At 40.0% G+C, this 26,846-nt stretch overlaps 1 protein-coding gene across 2 annotated transcripts in view; it reads right to left on the bottom strand.

Annotated features, from left to right (window-relative positions):
- LOC127637966 (mitochondrial glutamate carrier 1-like) overlaps positions 1-26,846 on the bottom strand; it is a 35,666-nt gene that overhangs the window by 2,588 nt on the left and 6,232 nt on the right. Inside the window, exons 2-11 of one of the 2 annotated variants that reach the window (XM_052119244.1) lie at positions 18,652-18,789; positions 18,310-18,435; positions 18,159-18,214; positions 15,886-15,976; positions 14,704-14,761; positions 11,667-11,727; positions 9,984-10,131; positions 9,742-9,896; positions 8,189-8,264; positions 5,391-5,481 (exon numbers count right to left, since the gene is read on the bottom strand). In XM_052119244.1, coding sequence (XP_051975204.1) covers positions 5,391-5,481; positions 8,189-8,264; positions 9,742-9,896; positions 9,984-10,131; positions 11,667-11,727; positions 14,704-14,761; positions 15,886-15,976; positions 18,159-18,214; positions 18,310-18,435; positions 18,652-18,671 — 882 coding nt within the window. In that variant the 5' untranslated portion in view covers positions 18,672-18,789. The remainder of the gene's footprint in view (positions 1-5,390; positions 5,482-8,188; positions 8,265-9,741; positions 9,897-9,983; positions 10,132-11,666; positions 11,728-14,703; positions 14,762-15,885; positions 15,977-18,158; positions 18,215-18,309; positions 18,436-18,651; positions 18,790-26,846) is intronic. The other variant, XM_052119245.1, reaches the window with a different exon arrangement.

Here is a 26,846-nt window from a genome sequence, read left to right as displayed (position 1 = left end):
CACAAACACAAAGAGTTCACAGCTGATAAAACAACATGCTGGAAATCATAATAACCAGAGGTATTATAATAATAATATAAATACAGTTTAGAAAACAAAAACACATGGATTTTAAAATAAAATGCAGATAAAAGAAAAAAAAGAAGATCAAAGCAAATAACAACAGAAAATAACAATCACAATAATGAAAATAATCATCTTAAGATATTTAAGCATTTGGAATGTTTATGGAAAAAAACGAAGACAAGGCAGAAAAAGGTCATCGGGGTCGGCTTTACAAATAGCAATTTCAAATGAGGCATAAAACTTCAATTTTACGTTACATTTGAATTTAACAACGAACAATATGATGAGGTAAGCAGAAAGGTTATGCCATTATAGATTCGTACGCTTTCAAACCTCGTAAAGTCCGACTCGTGACATTTATGTAAAATAAATAAGAGCATCTGAACAGTTTTTAATTTGTGAAAGAATTCATCTCCACCGAGCCAAGAGATGTTTACTTGTAAAACAGCACCATACAACCCTCTGAAACTCAAGCTGATGATTATTTAGTCATATTGTCATATTCATTTGACAAAGTATTTTAGAAAGTCACGCCACAAAATCCTTAAAAGTGAGTGTGAGAGTACTAAACATCCTGATGTTGTTTTCAGACTTAAAGCAAGCATTTAAATGGCTTTCTCCCATAAGTTTAGAGTTGTTCTGTGGTAGACTGACCACATACACACTGCAGATAAATATGGTTGTCGGTCCTCCTGATCTGTACACAGTTTGGTTACTTAGGTGTTACAACTGCATTCTCTAACCACATTCCCTCCTGAAACATTGTATAGATAATCACATTTTCATTAAGTCCATGTAGTGTTTTGTTCTAATTGTTAATGATGTAATTAGAGCTGTGAGACAGAGCAGCAGCTTAACGTCCGTAAACTAAACTGTGCACCTCTTTCGACGGCAGTTTGCAAATAATTGCCAGACGATGATACTCCAGCTGCTAACGTTATGTTGCCTGAATTTTTACCACCACAAGACACCACAAATGTATTTGGTTATGACATTTTCAACCATTGCAAGTTTGGTAGTGACTCTTGTATTCCAAACACACACAGAATGACAATTTATGCAAACTTTGCATTGTATACACGACCAGTACAACATAGTTACTTGTTAGCACTCTTGAGTTACAGAGAAGGACAGATAGTGTAATAATGCCAACATTACAAAAGGAAAATGAAAGAAAAGGGAAAAGGAATGGGAAAGAATTTGAAAGGGAAAAAGGAAAGGGAAAAAGGGAACAGGAAAGGAAATGGGAAAATGAAATCAAATCAAATGAAAAGGGGAATGGGAAAGGAAATGGGAAAAGGAAAGGATGGGGAAATTAAATTAAAGGGAGCAAGGAAAAGGAATGGAGAAAGGAACAGGAAAGGAAATTGGAAAATAAAAGGAAAAGGAAAAAGGAAAGTAAAAGAAATGGAAAAGGACGGAAAAGGGAGAAGGGAAAGAAAATGGAAAAAGAAAAGGAAGGGGAAAGGAAAGGAAAGGTAATGAAAGGGAGAAAGGAAAGGGAAAAATGGAACAGGAAATCAAATGAAAAGGGGAATGGGAAAGGAAATGGGAAAAGGAAAGGATGGGGAAATTAAATTAAAGGGAGCAAGGAAAAGGAATGGAGAAAGGAACAGGAAAGGAAATGGGAAAATAAAAGGAAAAGGAAAAAGGAAAGTAAAAGGGAATGGGAAAAGAAATGGAAAAGGACGGAAAAGGGAGAAAGGAAAGAAAATGGAAAAAGAAAAGGAAGGGGAAAGGAAAGGAAAGGAAAGGTAATGAAAGGGAGAAAGGAAAGGGAAAAATGGAACAGGAAATTAAATGAAAAGGTGAATTGGAAAGGAAATGGGAAAAGGAAAGTATTGGGAAATGAAATGAAAGGGAAAAAGAAAGGAAATGGGGGAAAGAAAAGGAGAAGGGAGAAAGGAAAGGGAAAAATAAATGAAAGTAGGAAAGGAAATGAAAATGAAAAGGGGAATGGGAAAAGAAATGGAAAGAGTAAGAAAAGGGAGAAGGGAAAGAAAATAGACACGGAAAGGAAGGGGAAAGGAAATGTAAGGAATATTAAATCAAATCAAATGAAAAGGGGAAAGGAAATGAGAAAAGGAAAGGATGGTGAAATGAAATTAAAGGGAGCAAGGAAAAGGAATGGAAATGGGGGAAAGAAAAGGAAAAAGGAAGGAAAAGGAAAGGAAATTTAATAAGGCAGGGAAATGAAAGGAAGGGGAGCAGGGAACAGGAAAGGAAATGGGAAAACAAAAGGAAAAGGAAAAAGGAAATAAAGGGAAGGAAAAGTTAAGGAAAAAAGCTTATGAAATAGGAGTGTACCGGAGGTAGGGATTTGGTCCCTGTTAGGCAAAGCTATAATTTGTGAGCCTGAGACAAGAATGCGTTTCATTGCACACAGAAAACCTAATCTCACTAGCCGACGGCAGCAATGGCCAATGTCTTGACTCTTTCTTATTGAGTTCCCAAAAAAAATATTTTGGATCGACCAAAAGCATCTGCAAATGTCTGCAACAAATAAAACTGACCAGCATCAAGTAAACAAGCATTACATACTGAAACCATTTAGGTTTTGGTTCGGTTCATTTGCTAGTGCATTCCAGCACAGTCACATGCTTCATAGCCGTTGAGCTGAAACAACACATTACAGGTCCAATTCAAAGCCCAAAGTGTAAAATGGATTATTAAAGGGATAGTTCACCCAAAATGAAAATTGTGTCATGATTAACTCACTCTCATCTTGTTCCAAACCAGTATGACTTTCTTTCTTTCGTTGAACACTATATGAAATGTTCATTGAATGAATGCAACATTCACTTTTATCGTATGGAAAAAAGATTAAATAAAAGTGAACATACAGCCTAACCTTCCTTTGCTTTTGGGTGACCTGTCCCTTAAATCCCAGGATTCCAGATGCCAAAATGAATGGGCAGGTGTGCAAATAAGCCATCATATTCAAAACAAAACCCATAATCATAACAGAATATCATCTGCATATACACATTACACAGTAATCAACAATGATCACACACACAATTAGACACTAATAACACTACTGATACAAATATATAGTGAGATATACTATATATATTTGTGTATAGATCTATAGAGTAAAGATTATCAATAAATATGACTTCAACCCGAAGTCTGGAACGTTGCTCCATGAGTGTGTGCTTTTCGCAAAATTGGAACGAGGATTAAAATGCCATCCCTAGATCTCCCATACTGCCTTGCAAGTTAGCAATGAATCACGCCAGCTTTAATGTGAGTCAATCAGATCATGAAAACCGCCGGAGGCATTAATATTCATGTTGACTACTAAGCCAGCCACTAATAAGATCAAAGGGGAGGGCCTTACAATCGATAAACATGGTACTTTGGCTTTTGCAAATCCTGCGTTTGATTGGTTTCTGTTAACCAAAGTATTAGCGTTCTAGCTTGTTAGTATGCTTTCTAATGCTAGATCTAGACCTTCAAAGTTGTACCACTGGCCATCTGATCAAATAGATATGAACCCTAAAACAGCATTAGGCATTGCAATTGTTTTCACATTAAAATTAGTATTACATATTTCTGTAAATATGGGGGAGGAGCGAGCTGGCATCCGCCAGAGGGTGGAGGAGCGGTTGAGGACTGAGCAACAGTTTGTCCGGGAGCCGGCGAGCAAGTTCCTCTCTCTCTCCTCTCTCACTCTCTGTGTGTCTCCGCTTGCCCTTTCCCTCTCCCCACACCTCCCCTCATCTCTCCACCTGGTTAGCAGGAGGCGGGGTGGACCACTGGCTGACTGAACGGCCGGAAGGGCAGCGTCTCCCCTCCAGAAATGGGGATTAGTCAGACTGGTGGCACCCTGGCCTGAATCGTGCAACGGAGGAGTGTGACGAGGAGGAGGGCGTGGCCAGGCCACGATGGAGCATGGAGATAAAGGGCAAGCGGAGATGCCGGTTTGGGAGAGGTAGAACAGGAGCCTCACAATTGTGCGTTGCCCGGGAATGAAATCCGGGTCACGGCACCATTGTGACGCTCCTGTTCTAGCGTCAATCGCTAGTGCACCTCTTGAGATCAAGAGAGTGAGGTTTATACACATTGCACAGCTATTTATCATCTGGCTACTGTTACAAACGTTTCCTAGCAAAACAGGGGTGCTCTATTTATTGTTTCCCAAAGTATACAGTAATAGAGAGTGTTTTCGAAAGTGTCATTTTTCGGTGAAGGAAAACATCGTTCTATCTTCGATGAGAGGCGTAAACTTAGCAAATACATGTGTTTTTAAATAAAAAGAGATTAGTATGGATGTGGTTTGAAGCAGGGCTGGACTGGGAAGAGAAATTGTCCCGGAATTTAAAATGGCAACTGTCCCAACTGGGGGTCCATTCTGCATAACGCGCACCCTTGGTTGGAGACATTTCTATTTTGATTTGGTCAGTTTGAGAGACATTTTCAGATCCAGCTCACATTTCCCAGTCACTGATACGTGTCCGTTTCGCTTTATCAAGAAATAAATGGAATTAATTTCCAGTTCAGACATGTAATTAATAGCCTACCCAGACTTTACGAATATGTGTCTAAATAATTTCATAAAGCCTTGACAAAGATATGCTGATCTCAAATCATCACACCTTAAGAAGAGTAATAGACTTTTGCAAGCTTGTTTCTTTCACATAGTCAATGATACGTCAATGTTGCAATGCCTGATGCCGCTGTAAACACACGCACACTTCCATTGTTTCCTCAAGGTCGTTCCTTGCCCAAAGGAATAAGAGAAGTCGGGGCAAACTAATCAAGTTCCCAGAGAACATTACATGCCCTCTAGATTCAGTAAATTAAAACTGGATTGATATTTTAGCATGTAATTAACAAGGGCGTCAAATTTAAAGTGTTACGATTGATAGTGGATCATGAATTTTACGGTTTAAATGTCGTGAGATAGAGAACACAACCCCAGTAGTCGGACGATGGCTCAACTAGATTAAACGCTCATAAAATGATCTCACATATCTATGATCAAGGTCATTTTGTCTCAGCGTGAGACAGAATGAGACAAAACAGGCAGCTTGGCAAACACAGTCTCAATTTACACTCGGTATTAAAACCACCACATTCAGATAAAAATACACCGCTTTTAACAAAAACGCCACAACAACAAACGATTAAATTCAGTCCAGTGGTCCACGTTATGCTATGATCCTTTGATAATTACACGTGAGACTGACATGTGAGAGGGCGGGGAAAAGATCTGACTGGTGCGATGCATAATGAACAGACAGTGAGATGATTGGTTAGTTGTTCCGTTTGGGTAGATAGCTCAGGATGAATTCTCCCACGCCAAGGAAGTAGATCACCTGTGCGATGCCAAAGAGCGGGGCTATGACGAGAGCTCGACAATACGCCCCCTTCAGGAAAGCAGTGGGACCTTCGTTACGTAATATTTTCCTGTGATTGGATAGAAAACAGAGTGAAAATAGACCTGAGAAAAACTGACCTAAAATCAAAGAGATAGTTTACCCAAAAAGGAAAATGATGTCATATGTAGTGTTGGGTAAGTAAATCCCCCAAAAAAGTAATCCACCACAAAAGACTAACTAGAGGTAGACCGCTAGATCAGTTTTAGTGATTAATCAGTGCCGATAGTGGTATCGGATATTGCCAAAAATCTCTGTCAATAGTTTATTTTTTTTAATACTCAATGTTATCATTAAACCTCATCGGGTGAAATATATATACAAAACTCTTCATTTGGTTACAGTGTGTAACTTGGCTCTGTTACACACTGTAACAGAGCCAAGTCCGTGGTGTATTTCAGGCTGATTGAACCCTAAGTTGCTCCCAATGGCAGGCTAGCACCTTGCATGGCAGCTCTGCCGCCATTGGTGTATGTGTGTGTGAATGGGTGAATGAGTCACAGTGTAAAGTGCTTTGAATACCGTTAAGGTTAAAAAGGCGCTATATAAGTGCAGACCATTCACCATTCTATATATCGATATACAATACAATGAATCAACTTTTGACTCCCACTACTACCAAAAAAAGCAAAAATCGAAGTTACAGTGAGGCACTTACAATGGAAGTCAATGGGGCCCATTTTTGGAGGGTTTAAACACAGAAATGTGAAGCTTATAATTTTATAAAAACACTTTTGTTAAAACTTGTGTATTATTTGATTTATTTGTTGGTTAAATCATCATTTTTACATTCGTTTTAGGGTTCTAAGGTTTGTTGACATTACATCGACATGGCAAAAAAGTTATAAAATTGGATATATCTTTACACAGAAAAGTGATTTAATGCCACTAAAATCATGTTAACACACATATTGTTTACGTCTTGTGGCTGTAATTTTGAAACAGTTGAATTTAAATGTTTACGGATTGGCCCCATTGACTTCCATTGTAAGTATCTCACTGTAACCCAGATTTTTGTTTTTTTAATGAAAAAGAGGGGCAAGTCAAAATTATTTTTTGGGGTAATCAACATTATGGCACAAATGCTGTCAACTGAGTTTAACTTGTATTGAACCCAGAATATTTCTTTAATATTAGATATATAATAAATATACACTCACCTAAAGGATTATTAGGAACACATACTAATACTGTGTTTGACCCCCTTTCGCCTTCAGAACTGCCTTAATTCTACGTGGCATTGATTCAACAAGGTGCTGAAAGCATTCTTTATAAATGTTGGCCCATATTGATAGGATAGCATCTTGCAGTTGATGGAGATTTGTGGGATGCACATCCAGGGCACGAAGCTCCTGTTCCACCACATCCCAAAGATGCTCTATTGGGCTGAGATCTGGTGACTGTGGGGGCCATTTTAGTACAGTGAACTCATTGTCATGTTCAAGAAACCAATTTGAAATGATTCGAGCTTTGTGACATGGTGCATTATCCTGCTGGAAGTAGCCATCAGAGGATGGGTACATGGTGGCCATAAAGGGATGGACATGGTCAGAAACAATGCTCAGGTAGGCCGTGGCATTTAAACGATGCCCAATTGGCACTAAGGGGCCTAAAGTGTGCCAAGAAAACATCTCCCACACCATTACACCACCACCACCAGCCTGCACAGTTGTAACAAGGCATGATGGATCCATGTTCTCATTCTGTTTACGCCAAATTCTGACTCTACCATCTGAATGTCTCAACAGAAATCGAGACTCATCAGACCAGGCAACATTTTTCCAGTCTTCAACTGTCCAATTTTGGTGAGCTCTTGCAAATTGTAGCCTCTTTTTCCTATTTGTAGTGGAGATGAGTGGTACCCGGTGGGGTCTTCTGCTGTTGTAGCCCATCCGCCTCAAGGTTGTGCGTGTTGTGGCTTCACAAATGCTTTGCTGCATGCCTCGGTTGTAACGAGTGGTTATTTCAGGCAAAGTTGCTCTTCTATCAGCTTGAATCAGTCGGCCCATTCTCCTCTGACCTCTAGCATCAACAAGGCATTTTCACCCACAGGACTGCCGCATACTGGATGTTTTTCCCTTTTCACACCATTCTTTGTAAACCCTAGAAATGGTTGTGCGTGAAAATCCCAGTAACTGAGCAGATTGTGAAATACTCTGACCGGCCCGTCTGGCACCAACAACCATGCCACGCTCAAAATTGCTTAAATCACCTTTCTTTCCCATTCTGACATTCAGTTTGGAGTTCAGGAGATTGTCTTGACCAGGACCACACCCCTAAATGCATTGAAGCAACTGCCATGTGATTGGTTGATTAGATAATTGCATTAATGAAAAATTGAACAGGTGTTCCTAATAATCCTTTAGGGTGAGTGTAGAATTATGTGTAACCCAAGTAATTTACTTAAAAGTAGTTCGCTTAATTGAAAGTCAGTAACTGTAATTTGATTACAAGAATTTAAAATAGGATGCATTACACTATTTTTTGACTTTAAAAAGTAATTAGATTACAGTAACTAGTTACTTTGTTACCAGATTACACCCAACATATGTGTTTGGAACAACATGAGGGTGAGTAAATAATAACAGAATTAAAATGTTCTTATTTACTTATTTACAATCTTAGCACTGCTAAAGGTCAATACTTCAGACCTGTGACGTTTTGCAATCAAGGCAATTAATAAAATGAGATCACCTGATGGCCTAATAAACTGATAAAAAATGAGATTATCAAATCACCTGATACAGTCCATCACCCCAGTGTAGCTGTCCTCTTGACTGCCTCGTGTTAGTGACTGTAGCCTAGTCTTTATCACTGAAAAACACACACACAAGTACAAGACAGTTCAAGTTGGTTCAACGTTCAGTTATGAAACTGCACAGATGTTGCTTTGTGCATTGCATAACATTTGTGGTCACATTCTATATAATACCAGTGCAAGAACTGATCACAATATATTATTAAAAGCATTGTAAAAACATTATAAGATATTATACATGTACAAAGACATCATAAGGAATTAAGGCCTGGTCAAACCCATTTTTCCGGTGCGATTATTCGTCCCCAACAAGCCTTTGAACAGTATGCTGCAGCTGCTCAATCCAGCGTGTTGATTGCGATAATCTACTGGAAAACACCGTCATTGGAGCACTCTAAGTCCTCGTGGTGGCGTAGTGACTCGCCTCAATCCGGGTGGTGGAGAACGAATCTCAGTTGCCTCCGCACCTGAGACCGTCAATCTGCGCATCTTATGACGTGGCTTTTGACCGTGGAGACGTAGCGCATGTGGAGGCTTCTCGCTATTCTCCGCGACATCCACGGACAACTCACCACACGCCCCACTGAGAGCGAGAACCACATTATTTACCATCCTTAGCAACCAGGCCAATTGGTTGCTTAGGAAGCCTAGCTGGAGTCACTCAGCACACCCTGGATTCAAACTCGCGACTCCAGGTGTGACAGTCAGCGTCTTTACTCGCTGAGATACCCATAGCCACTTTAACAGCGTTTATTATATTATAATATTATGATATCAACAGCTGAAGGGTGCGTACAGCAGACTGGTATAACAACAGCACCATAACAGTGCCATCTACTGTGCAGGAGTGACATCGTTTTTTGTTAAACTCAGTGTGAATATACCTTCCGTCAAAGGCTTGTCTTGCAAAATCTTCACGGATTTGGTGTGAACACACCTTAATTCACATAAAAAACAAAGAATTCTGTCTACTATTTATGTCTCAATTCGGGTGGTGTAAGACATGTCTCAGTTGCCTCCACGTCTGAGACCGTCAATCCACGCATCTTATCACATCATGTGGAGGCTCATGCTACTCTCCACAATCCACGCACAACTTACCACACGCCCCATTGAGAGCGAGAAACACTAATCATGACCACGAGGAGGTTGCCCCATGTGACTCTACCCTCCCTAGCAACCGGGCCAATTTGGTTGTTTAAGAGACCTGGCTGGAGTCACTCAGCACACCCTGCATTCGAACTAGCGACTCCAGGGGTGGTAGTCAGCGTCAATACATGCTGAGCTACCCAGGCCCCCCTTTCAATAAAAATGTAGCAATTCTGTGATATGGCAACTTAAAAATATGTTTCAGTGTTTCAGTTTAGGAGCCAATGGATCCTTAAGTCATTCTTTTAGAGCTTGAAAGCCAAGAGCAGCCTGGACAAAATATTCTGAATATCTCCTTTAGTGTTTCATAGAGAGTCATGAGTATGTCAGGGGTGAGTATGACAATGATTTGTGAACTCATCCTTTAAGTTAAATGCATGTTACCATCTACAGGGTTGACAGCAACTGCGGCCGTGCTTCCCGCGGCGCAGCCAGATAAGAAAGAGACGTAGAATGGGGCAGGACCGTCGGCTCCTTTCTTCCCCAGATTATTCAGATTAGCAAACAGAGGGAAATAAATGATAGAAAACGGCACATCCCTGAAGGGAGGAAAGAAAAAGAGACGATTTTAGTTTAGGAAGTCATTCTGTCTGTTTTTTGGTTTTTTTTTGTAAATGTTTCCCTACCTGAGCAGAGTGGCTCCCAAGCCCTTATAAAGACCTGCGATGCCCTTTTCCTTCAGTAATTCTCTGGTGAGTTGCATAGCTGTGGGGGATTTCACCTCCACGGAGACTCCAGGGGTCACTGTCTCAGGCATGAGCTTCCTTTGGGCCGCTACACACACAAAACAAAGAGTTACATTACATGCACCATTAAAGCAGACAAACATTAATATGTTGTATGCACATATAAAATAGCCAAGTAAATTATAAATAAGATGTCAAAAAATCACTTGTGCTACTTTATCAAAATGATCATATTTCAGGCGTTGGAGCAAGTCACCAATAATGATCAATAGCTTTAAATTCAGTCTGACAGACTCTTTCGGCAATGCGTCATCAGCAATGCATAATTAACAGATATTGATATTTGTATTGATATTTTTGCCTTTACGATGGGGTTATTTAGCTGTTTTGTAGCCTCGTGATTTTCTTCAACACATTTTCTAATTATCTATGTACATGTCGCCACATGGAGTTCTGGAAAACCCTTTATGCATCCTGGTGAAGGTACATTTTCCAAGTCGTAAGTCCCCTTTTTCTCCCAATTTGGAATGCCCAATTCCCAATGTGCTTTTACGTAGTGATTCGCCTCGATCCGGGTGGCGGTGGACGAATCCCAGCTTCCTCCACGTCTGAGACCGTCAACCCGCGCATCTTATCGCGTGGCTTGTTGAGCGCCACGGAGACATAGCGGGTGTGGAGGTTTCACGCCATCCACCACGGCATCCACGCTCAACTCACCACGCGCCCAATCGAGAACGAACCACATTATAGCGACCACGAGGAGGTTACCCCATGTGACTCTGCCCTGCCTAGCAACCAGGCCAATTTGGTTGCTTAGGAGACCTGGCTGTCACTCAGCACACCCTAGAAATATATAGTTTCAATAAATAAATCACATTTTTCAAAGTCGACCGGTAGAAATGAAGTGCGTGCCGATACAATCACTGTAAATACTAGTCATGATTTGTGTGTCAATACATGAAAATTATTAATAATATTTACTTAATGTAATGGAGTATACATCAAAATTCTGACATTCCTCAAGAACGCAGTTAATGCACAAAAGAACGTCATTTTAAATTATACTAATTCATTGCATACAGCCCATTTACACTACCAACTTCTTATGAATGTGCTGCGAAACGTGCTGAATGGGCCGCGATAAGCAACAATGAGCTGCTGCGTTATGCAGAACGGACCACAAAACGGCGCCATGATATGCAGTAAAATACCCCCAACCCTGATAGATCGTCTGGAAAGCATCACATTCTAATTAACATCTGCTAAACATCTTAAAAAGATCATGTTTACAAACATTATAAATCATAAACATCTCAAAGACATCTGCTGAATGGTTAATTGACATTATAGAGGAAACGTCTTATATTGCAGAATACCAAACAGCCTAAAAAAAAAAAAAACATCTTCCAGATGAAAATGAACACATCAAATAGACTTATAATGATTAAAATGACTCATTGATATACCACATCTGGCAATAATGTACAGATTCAGCAGATTAAATGACTGAGTGAAACATGGCCAAAAGGGGGCAGAGTTTTTCTTCTCTCTCTTGTATTTTCTCTATTTTCTCTCTTTACATCACTCCATTCCTTCCTCTTTTTTAAATGTCTAGATTTTTACCAATTCTTCCGGCATCTTGCAGCTGAATCTTTAGCATCTCCATTGGTGTTGTAACAATGACCTGCAATAAAGAGTAAATATAAAGAGGAAATGTAGTGAACTCACAAACAAAAACAACTGTAAACAAGCACACTTAAAAGACTACATATTTTACCTCACGTAGGCACATACAAATTCAAGGATTTGACACCTAAAGCCACCCATTTAGACTACTATCTGATGATAGCCTAATGCTAATGCTACTGGTGGTAAAGAACAGCTTTGCATTATTTTTCTCTAATGCTAACATAGCATTTCTCCTTCAACTAGCCGTAATTAAGCCTATCAGAGCATCCATCATCCAGAAATAATGTACTTTGTGTCAGAGAGAGACTAATCACCAACATACAATTAGCCATATCCTCCCTCCCGCTAAGTTTCAGATTTGTTCAGTCTGTTTAAGTCGACGTGAAACTCGCGTGAAAAGTTCACAATGCAATCCATTTTACTTCAATGACATGACGTATTTCTGAGTGGAAAGAGTTTGTCTGTGCAGAGAGTCTGTAAAATTAGCATAAATGTTAAGCCACATAAACTAGCATCACGAGAGACCCAGTTACACATTTAATCAAATCTGAAGGGGTTTGTCGTGGACGGTTAGTGAGTTATGCTCTCTCATCTGACTAGCCACTGGTTTTATGGGATTATTTGTAAGAGATATACGCAGTCGGAGAGACCATGTGCTCACAATGCCTAGCTTAATCCAGAGTTTGTTACATACATTAGCCTAATCCTATCATTTAATCTGACATGGTTAAAAACATAGTCATTGACAACAGGAAGCTGATCAGCTCTGATTGGCTCAAATGTATCACATGACGGGATCACTTGTTAGTTAAATAAATAATTCACCAAAAAATGAAAATTCTGCCATCATTTACTCTCATTACCCTGATTTACATGTGTTTTTGTCTAGTACTGCAGGTGTGTTCAACAGAGTGTGTTTAAGGCATATGTGCTCATGAGGGTATGATGTGAATGTTTAATGGGTGTGTGTTTGTACGGTTAATGCATTTGTGTTTTGTCTCTCAAGCCATTATAAATGCTATTATCTTTCTGCTGCTGGCTTGAACTCAGGATGTGACATAATGTGTGTATGTAAAGGTACATAATAGTGGAATGATAGTGTAAATAGATGACAGCTTTTAATGGATGCTCAAGGATCAGATAGATTACAAAAGGTGTGTATATGTGGTAAACATAGTAAAAATGAATATGAATATACTGAAGTAAACATATTTTTTTTCTATTAAAAAAAAAGCAAAAAAAAAAGGTTAGTCGGACCACACTAGTCACGCTGTATGTTTTGTGCCGTAGATTCAAAAGAACCGGCACATAAGAGTCATTCGTTCGTGAACCGGACTACACTAGTCACGCTGTATGTTTTGTGCCATAGATTCAAAAGAACCGGCTCATAAGAGTCATTCGCTCGTGAATCGGACTACACTAGTCACGCTGTATGTTTTGTGCCATAGATTCAAAAGAACCGGCTCATAAGAGTCATTCGTTCGTGAATCGGTCTACACTAGTCACGCTGTATGTTTTGTGCCATAGATTCAAAAGAACCGGCTCATAAGAGTCATTCGTTCGTGAACCGGACTACACTTGTCACGCTGTATGTTTTGTGCCGTAGATTCAAAAGAACCGGCACATAAGAGTCATTCGTTCGTGAACCGGACTACACTAGTCACGCTGTATGTTTTGGGGTATAGATTCAAAAGAACCGGCTCATAAGAGTCATTCGCTCGTGAATCGGACTACACTAGTCACGCTGTATGTTTTGTGCCGTAGATTCAAAAGAACCGGCTCATAAGAGTCATTCGCTCGTGAATCGGACTACACTGGTCACGCTGTATGTTTTGTGCCGTAGATTCAAAAGAACCGGCTCATAAGAGTCATTCGCTCGTGAATCGGACTACACTAGTCACGCTGTATGTTTTGTGCCGTAGATTCAAAAGAACGAGCTCATAAGAGTCATTCGTTCGTGAACCGGACTACACTAGTCACGCTGTATGTTTTGTGCCGTAGATTCAAAAGAACCGGCTCATAAGAGTCATTCGTTCGTGAATCGGACTACACTAGTCACGCTGTATGTTTTGTGCCGTAGATTCAAAAGAACCGGCTCATAAGAGTCATTCGCTCGTGAATCGGACTACACTAGTCACGCTGTATGTTTTGTGCCGTAGATTCAAAAGAACCGGCTCATAAGAGTCATTCGTTCATGAATCGGACTACACTAGTCACGCTGTATGTTTTGCGCCGTAGATTCAAAAGAACCGGCTCATAAGAGTCATTCGTTCATGAATCGGACTACACTGGTCACGCTGTATGTTTTGTGCCGTAGATTCAAATGAACTGGCTCATAAGAGTCATTCACTCGTGAATCGGTCTACACTAGTCACGCTGTATGTTTTGCGCCGTAGATTCAAAAGAATCGGCTCATAAGAGTCATTCGTTCATGAATCGGACTACACTAGTCACGCTGTATGTTTTGTGCCATAGATTCAAAAGAACCGGCTCATAAGAGTCATTCGCTCGTGAATCGGACTACACTAGTCACGTTGTATGTTTTGTGCCATAGATTCAAAAGAACCGGTTCATAAGAACCGGCTCATAAGAGTCATTCGTTCGTGACTCGGACTACACTGGTCACGCTGTATGTTTTGTGCCATAGATTCAAAAGAACCGGCTCATAAGAGTCATTCGTTCATGAATCGGTCTACACTAGTCGGTCTACACTAGTCACTAGTTTTTATTTATGAGTCATTTGTTCGGGAATCTGACAACAGTGGTCACACTGTATGTTTCATGCTCTAGATAAAATAAAACATCTCATAAGAGTCATTTCTTTGTGTGTCACAGTTCTGAATTATTATCATATTCAAATAGCAATGTATTTACATGGTACTCCAAGAAGGCTCTTCAAAGAATTGTACATTTGTAAATTTATGGGATGTCCCTATTTGGACAGATTTGTAAATGTGTTTTGTATACTGACCTGACATGTACCTGCACCACAACCGGCCAACATCTCTCGCAATAAAGTGAGTTTCTGACTGAATAACAAAATAAATGGACAACACGTTATTTAAGACAGTGTTACTAAATCAGATCAACCTTTCTCATTATCACCAAACACACACACACACACACACACACACACACACACACACACACTGAGAGATGTTAATAATTCACACTCTGACCAGGCAGCGTTGGTCAATAATTCACTGGTGCTGTTTTCGATCATCATGGAGACGCAGGCGGTCAGAGAATCTAGATGACATTTGAGCAAGGCATTGTGGGTATTGTCTGTGTGCTGCAGCCTCTATTTAATATTTATGTCTGTTATTTAATGTAATGCAGCGCTGTTCCATGTGCCAAATTGATTGAGATATTTATAAAAGATATTAATACCATGGTAATTTGATATATGTTTGATTACCATATTTATATGTCACAGTATGAAATGACACTGTAAGGTACATTTAAGTATACTATAGTACTACTATCATGGTTCGATCACTGTAATATGCACCATGGTAAATATAGAAATACTATGGAATTACCATAATGATTGTGGCCAAAAGAAAACATGGTATAATTTTATCGTAACACGATGGTCCTTTTTTGTAAAATATGCTATTTTATGAAGTACTTTGGAGTTCCATGTGAATACCATGATACATTAATATGGTAATGATACAGTACTATGATAAATATCATAATACCAAGGTATAATCTGAGACCACTGTATCATGGTACAAACATAGTATATATATAGTTATAAATATAACATATTAATACCATTAATAGGATTTTATATTCGGTTCTGGAAACCTATTTTAACTGCGACGAGAACATTAATGGAAAAATATGACCAAAAACAATTTTTTTCAGATTGCTAAATAAATAATTGAATGCATTTCACAGAATGTTACTGTAACGTGGCATATTTCACAGAGAAATGAGAAATGGCGAGCTGTGTGTGTGATTGAGTGTGTGTGGACGTGTTCAAGGCCGGGAATGAAACCAACCAGTGTATCAGGCCAGACGGTGCGTGTGTGTGTGTGTGTGTGTGTGTGTGTGCACAGTCACCTAAAAGGGCTAGTCACCGTGTTTATAACGGCTTGTATGTGTACTGCTTGTGTGCACATATGTGTGTGTGTTTATGGCTCACCCATCCTTAGAGAGGTGAAATCTGAAAAAATCATTTGCCGCCAACTTGATGGCTTTTTCCGGAGTGACGAGAGTTAAATTCACCGCTGCACCTGAAAGAGAAAGAATGAAATAGTTTTCATTTTCAATTTCTTGTGCACAAACAAACCTTTTGATTATGTTTCATTAGCATTGGCTTATAGATGTAGCAGGTGCAATGCAACAGTCTGATTCATTCATATATTGTAAATGTATATTCAGCACCAGCCTTACTGTCAAAATTCACCACAACATTCATTCATCTCACACTTAATGTATGCAGATCTATGCAGTGTTATTATATATATATATGTATTATTTTTATCTACGTATTATATTATAGTATATTATTTTATATATGTATTATATACAAAATAGTTAATTTCTTTAAGAGATAGTGTAATAATTATGCAAATATACATGTATTATTATTATGTATATATATATATATATACATAATATTATTTATTGTATGCAGAAGCAATGCAACAGGCTCACTTTGCTACTTAGATCAACGTATTTCCAATTACTGCCAACTAAGGGAAACATTTCAATTAAATAACAAGCTAATATAAATAATTGTCCTCAATCTCTGATTGTACTTTTGAGAATGTAGGTTCGTTGCAAAGTCTTGTAGACATGCCCGTGTGTATGAATAAATGAACTCATGCGTCTTGTCGTGTTTTATGCTCATTTGACCTTTTTAAGACACGGTGATAACGTTTGCTGTTTCTTTTGTTTCGTTTGTGTAATGCTTTTCGTCGTTACCCTATTTCTGCTGTCTTTGCCACGGTCTAGGACGGCCTTGTAAACGTCTCTGTGATAACGCAGGTGCAACTTTAAAGTACACAGAGAGTATTGTGACACAACAATGCACTTGCTTTCTAGAGTCACTGTGTTGTATTCAAAGTATTCCACACAGCACTCGTTTGCTTTCTGCCACAACATTATACGCACGTTTGAAGACACACAGTTGTCATGGCGACGAATACCTCCATCTATTGTTGTGATCTGAGATCTGACCGTTCAAAACTGCACATGTTTTTATTGCTCCTTGATATCTGCATAATTTTGGATGGAAAAATGAAACGAAAACAAAAAATATGAAAACGAAATATAGTTTTTGCGTTTTTAATTTTATAAATGGATAATTAATACAAAACAAACACGCACCAGGGTTGTTGTTGTTGTTCATAACAACTGATTTTTGTAAACTGAAATACAATAATTAACGCAAAGCAAACAGAAACTAAATGAAATATAAAACCAAGCTATCTTTACTATAGACCGTAACACTCACTTTTTCAGCCATCTTGGTTCCGGAAGTATTTTTCCCATTAATTTATTCCATAGACTTTTCATAAAAGAGTTGTAAGCCATGAACCAAACCAACCAGCTCTGGGGTGAATCACAACATTAAAAACTTTGATTTGATGCAAAAAAATCAGACAAAAAGTCAAAGGTGCAATACTGTGTACTTAATGTCTTTCATGAAGGAATGAACTACAATCCCATGAAGCATTGCAAATGATGTAATCGAATGAAAAACAATGGAAAATATAAAACTGTTGATTTAAAGTTGTTGATTATAAGTATATAAACTATATATTTTTATTGCAAAATACTCATAAGAAGTTTGAGAGTCTAGGGAGCTTGACTCGATTGCGTCAATCGCAGTGCATCATGGGAGTGGGCGGTCACTGCAGAGCTCTTTTGCCGCACTTTGATGGACGTGCACCTCTGATTAGTGGAGCTTTCTCTTTAGGATTCACCGGTAGAGTAGTTCTTCACCAGGATTTTTGCTATAAAACATGATTTCTAAACAGTTATGTTGAAATAACGCAGACTAACAACCGCAGTGCTCAAGGTAGGTCTGTCTTTAAAGGTTTATAAGTTATCATTAATAATGTACGTTTACTTCCAGACTGTTGTGCTCTATAGTTACTAAAACTGAAACTAAAATATATAAAGACGTCAGAAATGTGATGAAACTATTAAATAAATCTGAACGGTCATTAATAAAACCAGTGTTGACACTAACTAGAGCCAAACTCAAATGTAAATTACATTAGAAAATAGTCTTACATTTTAATACTATTTATTTTACTGTCCACCAGGTGAAAATCGAAAAGTGTCCGTATTATAAAGATGCTTTGTTCAAATCCCTAACCCCTCAGTATGAGTAATAGTAATAGTAATGCTTGTCTTAGCAAACACCACTAATAACCATGAAATAACCCTTGAAAAAACACATACCTCTGTACATCCCGAAGTATCCTTCTGACCGAATGGTCTTAATAAGGCAGTCTGACCTGCAGAACGCACAAACATACACACAACTATATAATGCACTATCCAAACATGAAAACATAGAGAGTCTGTAATGAGATCTGCATTGGACACCCACATGCTGGAATAGAGGCGGCATCCATTCTGCTGGTTTTGAAGGCGAGTCTTGGCCAAATCAATGGGGAACACACAGGTAACACCGATCAGTCCGGCCACACCGCCGTTTATTAGCTTGGCAGGCAAACTGGAGCAAATAATGAGAGGAGATGAGAAACAGGGAGACATCAATGAGAAAATAACAGAATTATTATGAAGCGACAACTATAAGTACATCATTTGCATGTTGATTTCTCCAAAATGAATGGCGTGGGTTTGGGGCAAGACTATCTGTTTTATGACCGATGGAAGTTAGTGGGTGTACTTGGAATTGTTATGGTAAAAAACGAGCAGCAAAACTCACCTGATCTGTTTATCAGCCATTTATCTGAGTCCCTGTTCGTCTTCAGTGTGTGTGCTTGTGTGTGTATGTTGAAGGTGTTAGAGTGCTTGTTTTCTCTGAGACTTGATTTTGGGATCAGTCCATTCACCTGCTAGATACCTGAGAGAGAGAGATAGAGAAAGAGAGAGATCAAGAGAGAAAGAGAGAGAGACTGATTGTAAATTCTGAGCAGTCTTTTATGATTCAAGCGTCATCTCTTAATATTTGACTCCAGAAATTCTTCACACTCCATAGCATCCCTTGCTTTATTCCTTATATTTCATCCGCTCTTCCTGTCTATTCCTTTCATTTGAACTCTCTATCTTTTATTTTTATTCTAAGATGTCTGTTTATAGAATAAATTGGTTATTTTACATGTTGTGCTCGTTTAAACAATTGCATAACAGAGCGCAACAGTGCTAACCCATTTTTTTCAGCCATATTGGTTTCGGAAGTGTTTTTGCCTATTCATTTTTGTCCATAGAGATGTTATAAAATCCTTCATAAAAGAGTTGCAAGCCATTAACCAAACCAACCAGCTCTGAGGTGAATCACAACATTTCTTTAAAATACTTTGCAAAATCGAACAAAAGCACAAAGGTACAAGACTGTGTGTACTTAAAGGTGCTGTAAGCGATTTTAGCCGTTCAAGAATTTCTACAAAATGAGCCATTGGATTAGCCACACCCTCTTTTTCCAAAACCCCGCACTCCAAAGATCCCATTAGCTTTCTTGAGACCTTTGTTGTCAAAAACAATAGCAGCAAAACAGCGCCCTCAACTGACAACTGTTATGAACAACATGGCATAAAATGGCATTATGACTTGTAGAGTTGGTAGAGCGGGTCGGCCACTAATCGCAGGATTGGTTGTTTGAATCCTGGCACACATGACTCCACATGCCGAAGTGTCCTTGGGCAAGACACTGAACCCCAAGTTGCTCCCAATGGCGGGCTAGCGCCTTGCATGGCAGCTCTGCCGCCATTGGTGTATGAATGTGAGTAAGTGTCACAGTGTAAAAAGCTTTGAATACCGTTAAGGTTAAAGAAGTGCTATATAAGTGCACTTTGTTGCCCACGATTCTCTTGTATATTTCTCTTCAGGATCATGGGTAGTGTAGTTTTTCACTAGAGGTTTAGCTATTATTAAATGACGTGTACAATAGAAGCATATCCCATAAATTGCCATTGATAATAAATTCCCCTATGGAAAAATGTATGGTATTTTTACTTTCTTTTTTCATTTTCTCCCCCTTTCTCCCCAATTTGACTAATTCCCAATATGCTCTAAGACCTCGTGGTGGCGTAGTGACCACGTGACCTATAACAATGCAGAATTGGACATATTTTTTAATGTCTTCATTTTTAAATGGTTTATTCCCACATTTTAAAAGAAAAATACAATTCAATATGCAATAAAATTCTCAGACTTTTCAACCCAATGTACTGCATATACATGACTGAAAGTGTAGAAGTATTTGTTTGCAGGTGTAATAGTCATTTTACAATGAATAAATTAATGAATGAATGAACATTTACTACTAAACACGCTGAAATGGAGTGTAGGTTAAAGAGAAAGAAGAAGAACGAGACAGAAAGCGAGATAGAAAAGGTCACGAGATGTTTGTGTGTAAAATAAGAGAGATTGTGGTCTGTTTGTGTTTAATGCTAATCATATGTGGAATTTGAATAACTTGAATCCAGTTACACTCTTTCTCTCTCTCCTCCTCCCTCTTACCTCCCCTCCATTCAGCCAATCACCTTGTCTCTCTGGCTTAGTCTCCGCCCTCTCTTCCCTCTGCTTCTCATGTTATACTTTCTGCTGACTGGAAATCTCTGCACCATTTCTGCCACTGAATCAGATTTTCATTTTTCACTGGTTTCCTCTATTTCTTCTTCTCGAAAGATGCTGAAAATGCTCTTTCTCTGTTGTAAATGTTTTTCTCATGCCAACAAAACACACTAAATTGTTGAAACTGAAATTGAGAAAGAGAACTGCAGAACATGGGCTTGCCAATTTGCATACAATCCATCCTAAGAAGTATGATATTAGCATTAGTGTGTCCAAGATCATAATAGTTATATATTGAATATTATATATATACATGTACCCTCGTCTATATATGTATTGTTGTGGCAGGGCGGAGGGCAGGGCTGGATCGTGATTCCACACACCCGGTCCCTAATCGGGCTAATCAAGCCTCAGAGAGGGATAAAGGCCGACTGGAAACTGCTTTGCGACAGAGAGAGAGATTTATGGACAGCTGTCCGACACCTTTGTGTGTTTGTCTTTTTGGTAAAGTTTATAGTTAACACTGGTGCCGAAACCTGGGAAGGAGTAGGGATGCGTCGCAGTAGAGTCCTCGCCACTACCATCCACCCCAACGGAGCAACCGCGGACATCCGCTGGAGGACGGAGGAGCCCGGCCCCCTGGAACATTTACATTTACATTTATGCATTTGGCAGACGCTTTTATCTAAAGCGACTTACAGAGCCCTTATTACAGGGACAATCCCCCTGGAGCAACCTGGAGTTAAGTGCCTTACTAGGACACAATGATGGTGGCTGTGGGGTTTGAACCAGTGTTCTTCTGATTACCAGATTACCAGTTATGTGCTTAGACCACTACACCACCACCACTCTGGAACGGAGGAACGCTGCCGACCGTGAGGGAAGGAGGGGCTCCCAACCAACCGCCTGGAGTGGTTACCACTGCTAGGGGCGGGGGAGACCCCTACCGTCCACCAAAAACAGGGGCCGGAGATCTGCCTCTGATCTGCCCAGGGAGGCATGGCTGTCATCCATTAGAGGGTGGAGGAGTGGCCGAGGACCAAGCTACGGCATATCAGAGAACCGGCGAGTAAGTGTCTCACTGTTTTTCAGTGTCTTATACACGAGCGCAACGTTTTTAAGATCCCGTGTCAGGTTAAAACTTCGACATTTAAAACTGCGTCTTAAGATACCTGTGCTTTTTTGGTGCGAACAGCTCCTAAGTTGAGTTTTGGGATGCTGGTGTCCTCACCAGGCTTCTCAACTAGCTTAACCAGCTAAACTTTCCTGGATAACAACATGGCTATGCTGGTTCACCAGGTAGACCACTGCCAAACCAGTATTAACCAGCATAAACTAGTCTGGACCAGCATGGAAATTAAACTTGCTCCAAATTGACCTTTTCAGCATGCTCCATTATATTTATTTTCTTTTCTCTTCACACCTCTTGTTTTCCACATCCATCCCGCTGGTTTTCCATCAGTCTCTCTAACTGAGGAACTGCCAGAGAGACTGTTTTGAGTGGCACAATGTTCCTGCTATCAGTTAACACTAAATCACTGATATTTAGAGTCTTGCACAAGAATGAGGTCGAGCTACAATGATCAAATAATAAACCCAACTCAAAATATGTCTCAAAACTTGCCAGATTAAACATTTCTCATCAAATTCTTTCAAGACCAAATGATCTGAGCTACAGTATACAATCAATCTTTAATTTTAAAGGTCTATCCTCAACAACCTTCTCATTTGTGTCTTTTTGTATTTCTTCTGAGCAATTAGGAGAAACATCTGAGACAAAGATCAAATTTCAACATAACTGACGACTTTCCATTAAGTCTTGTGAGCTATGACAAAGCAACCTCTGACCAATACAATGTTGTTCTGGGAGACTATCATGAACATTCAGCTTTCAGTTTCAAAGATGAACAGAAAAGGCTGAAAATGAAGTGTGCATGTTAATAGTGGTTTGGTCTTGTGACAGACAGCATTCTGTAGAGTCACGCTTCTACATTACTAGAGCTTCTAGCTCTACTAGATATCCGTTTTCTCCCAATATTGGAATGCCCAATTCCCACTACTTAGTAGGTCCTTGTGGTGGCGCGGTTACCTCAATCCGGGTGGCGGAGGACAAGTCTCAGTTGCCTCCACTTCTGAGACCGTCAATCTGCGCTTCTTATCACGTGACTCGTTGTGCATGACACCGCGGAGACTCACAGCATGTGGAGGCTCATGCTACTCTCCACGATCCACACACAACTCACCACACGCCCCATTGAGAGCGAGAACCACTAATCACGACCACGTGGAGGTTACCCCATGTGACTCTACCCTCCCTAGCAACCGGGCCAATTTGGTTGTTTAGGAGACCTGCCTGGAGTCACTCAGCACGCCCTGGATTCAAACTCGCAACACTAGGGGTGGTAGTCATACCCAGGCCCCCGCTTCTAGATTATTCTTAATGTCAAGCACTAAGTTTGAATACAAGATCATTAAGCACTTAATAAGTATAACATCCTACCAGACAGAAATGTCCTCCGACCATCAACGTGTACAGGTAAAGTGTACTTTAAAGATAAGAGAAGCCATTGATGAGAAAGTGATGAATGAATGAGCACTTTTATTGAAGTAAACCTCGAACTGCTAAACTTCCATACACCTGGGAAAGTGTGTGTGTGTGAGTTGAACTGCCTCAGTGCACTTTGAACCAGATAATGACCTCTGACCCTCATTAAAACCTTTGAGGTAACACACTCATCCACTATGCATGATATAAACTGATTCCACATCACAATCAGCATGTAAAGTTATAATCAAGCAACTGCAGGTTTTTGTCAAGTTTGATGTACAAAGCGAATATTTGTACTAAATAATACCATTTTATGTATTTTAATGCTTATTAGAGTATCGCGTTGAAATGTGTAATTTCTGCGACACTAGTGTCAACATATTTTCGAATACTCTCCATCTGCCTTCGGTCGAACTAATAGATGGTCTCGCCCCAATCCAAACTCACGCTATTGGTTGAACCAATGTTGCCGTGTCGGGATTGTCGGGCCGTGCAAATAAAAACATTTTTCGGGGAAATCAACCAATGAAAAGTGTACTTATAGTTGTCTCTGCATATTAACCCTCCTACTGCAATTTTTAATTTTGAATGTATTTCCTATTACTCATGACTGCTCAGTACAACTTGTGGTCATGAGTTATGAAACCAACATATTCTTTTTCAACAAAACTTCATCATAACAACTGTACAGCTCAAGTGTACAACATTAATACTTCTTTACTATGTTTTTAAGCAAAATCTATTCTATTTTACGACGATTAACTGCTGATCGTTGCTGTAAACTGGTTCGCCATCAGATGGCTGCAGAGTAAAATGTGAACAATTTCCTCTTTCAAGCCATATTTAGACTAATGCGTGCATGAACACACCCCCTTTAGACAGTTGTACCTTTGATTTAGTTTATTTGTCATGTCTGTTTTGTACAGAAATGTGTGTGTGTGTGGGGGGGGGCCTGAGTTGCTCAGCAAGTAAAGACGCCGACTACCACACCTGGAGTCACTAGTTCGAATCCAGGGCGTGCTGAGTGACTCCAGTCAAGCTTCCTAAGCAACCAAATTGGCCCGGTTGCTAGGGGTGTGAAGTCATGTTTGTGTAACCTCCTTGTGGTCGCTATAATGTCGTTCTCGCTATCGGTGTGATGTGCGGTGAGTTGTGTGTGGATGCTGCGGAGAATAGCGTGAAGCCTCCACACGCACTAGGTCTCCACGGTAACGCTCAACAAGCCACGTGATAAGATGCGCGGATTGACGTCTCGGGCGTGGAGGCAACTGAGATTCGTCCTCCACCACCCGGATTGAGGCGACTCACTACACCACCACGAGGACTTGGAGTACATTGGGAATTGGGCATTCCAAATTGGGGAGAAAAATCCTTAAAAAAACAAAAAAAAATTGTTATATCTCTTAAGCATCTTTATTTAAAAATCTGAAGAATAAAATAATAATAATTATGTGTTATTTTGATAGTCTTGACAAAGTCCCAAAGTTTGGGTCCCGTACTAAAACATATGTGGTATATAAAAATGACTATCCACCTCTCCTGGTCAAAAAGGACCTGAAGCTGGATGGACCGTTTTTTAACAAAAAAGTTGCACACATCAGCTATAACGTTACAACGTGATAACGGCAAACTCGACTGAAATCTAGTCTTATTGTTGCCCTGATCTCCCTGTTCATCTGACAATTTATCTTTATCTTTCAGAATATATATATCTACATAACAGAGTTCACTGAGATTGTTGCCACAGAAACAGACTCAAGAAAGCACTAAACAAATCCTAATAATGAGTGCCAGATATTTCCACATCGGTTGCAGATGTCAAACCCGCTCACGCATGCACACAAACGCTTGCAAGTCTGTCATATTTGTGAGGAATGTGAGTAAATGCAATTCGGCCAGTTTGACTAATGACAAAAGAATGTTACATTTGACGTTAATACACACACATGTCAGTGCTGACCCACAGTGAGTAACATAGCTCACATATACATGTAATGTTCGCTCTATGTCTTGCTCTTCTGCCAAATGCAGGGATGCAGAGAAACTGAAGATGAAGGAGAGGAAGAGTAGTGAAAGAAGAGAGGGAGATCTAATGAGAGACAGCTGGGTGGGAGGAAAAGTGTAGATGGAGGGAGGGAAAGATGGAGAGATGGGAGGAGGAGGAGGAGGAGGAGGAGAGGACACTAGCAGCTGGTACAGGCAAGAACACTTAGAAGTACAAACCTAGCTGGAAAATCCAGCTAAAACCAGCTTCTGATGGTATATGGCTGGTTTCTAGATGGTACAAGCAAGTCATTTATAGTCATAAGTCATTTTTGGAATACAAAACTCCATAAGATGTTGGTTAATGGAGAAAAATAACCTTGGGAGAAACCAGACTCACAGTGGGGGCCAGTTCCCCTCTAGCTAACATCATGAATATAAAGCCAATATGAGTTATTTATGTGCAGTGCAAGTCATGGTTTAAGATAAATAAACCAAGTAAGTGTTAAGGTCCAGATTTAAAAATATATTTGGGCTCATTGATCTCTATTCTGACTATCACCCCTGGAGTTGCACGTTTGAATCCAGGGCATGCTGAGTGACTCTAGTCAGGCTTCCTAAGCAACCATTTGGCCCGGTTGTGGTGGGTTGGGTCACATGGGGAAACCTCCCCGTGGTCGCTATAATGTGGTTCTCGCTCTCGGTGGGGCGCGTGGTAAGTTGTGCGTGGATGCCGTGGAGAATAGTGTGAAGCCTCCACACACGCTACATCTCCACGGTAACGCACTCAAATAGCCACGTGATAAGATCCACAGATTGACGGCCTCAGACGCTGAGGCAACTGAGATTCGTCCTCCGGCACCCGGATTAAGGCGACTCACTATGCCACCACAAGGACCTAGAGCGCATTGGGAATTGGGCATTCCAGATTGGGGACAAAAGGGGAGAAAATAAAAAAAAAGGAGTGTAGTCCATCAAAAAACAAAGGTGATGCAAAGAGATCAATGAGGTGCATCGCAGTTCAGCTGGCCTAGATTCTCGATTGGCTGGACTACCGTCCCGTAGACCTGGTTTCGACCCGGTAGACCATCTTGGCCAAGCTAGTAAGAGTATTGGTATTCCAACTTGGACTAGCAATAAACAAACTATCATGTTCCATGTTGCTATAAGTGATGTTAGCCATTTTGCTAACTTAAACTAGACTTGGCCACTGAATCAGACCACCGCCCTCCAAAACAGAATATGCTAAAATGATTGACAGGCAGAGAGCTCCTCAAAGTCTTGTGATTGGCTAAACAATGGCGTCCCTGTTTACAGAGGCTGAGGCTGTCATAGAGACAGATGTGGTTTTATCAGGACACCTATTTCAGTGATATCTGTCTGGTTGCACACATTATCTGTATAGCTACATTTACATTTATGCATTTGGCAGACACTTTTATCCAAAGCGACTTACAGTGCACTGATTACAGGGACAATCCCCCCAGAGCAACCTGGAGTTAAGTGCCTTACTCAAGGACACAATGGTGGTGGCTGTGGGGATCGAACCAGCAACCTTCTGATTAACAGTTTATCAGTTATGTGGTTTAGACCACTACACCACCACATATACCACACATATTAATTATTTTAAAACATTTTCAAATGCACTATAGTAAAAGTGTTTTGAAGTTTAAAAAAATTGGGCAAAAACTGTGTATGAACTGATAATCTGCCATTCTATTCCTTATTTGTGTCATGACCACTAGTGTTCATTTTACCAGGAAACTGCCGCGAAATGTACAACGAGCCATACATGAAAATAATTAAGCAAAACTAGCGATTCTAGTAACGGGAGACCAGGTTGCTCATCTCTT

The sequence above is a fragment of the Xyrauchen texanus genome, chromosome 46 (assembly GCF_025860055.1).
Source record: "Xyrauchen texanus isolate HMW12.3.18 chromosome 46, RBS_HiC_50CHRs, whole genome shotgun sequence".
In the NCBI taxonomy this organism is placed as follows: Eukaryota; Metazoa; Chordata; class Actinopteri; order Cypriniformes; family Catostomidae; genus Xyrauchen; species Xyrauchen texanus.
The sequence above is the reverse complement of the archived record's forward strand: the minus strand, read 5'-3'. Positions and strand labels throughout refer to the sequence as shown.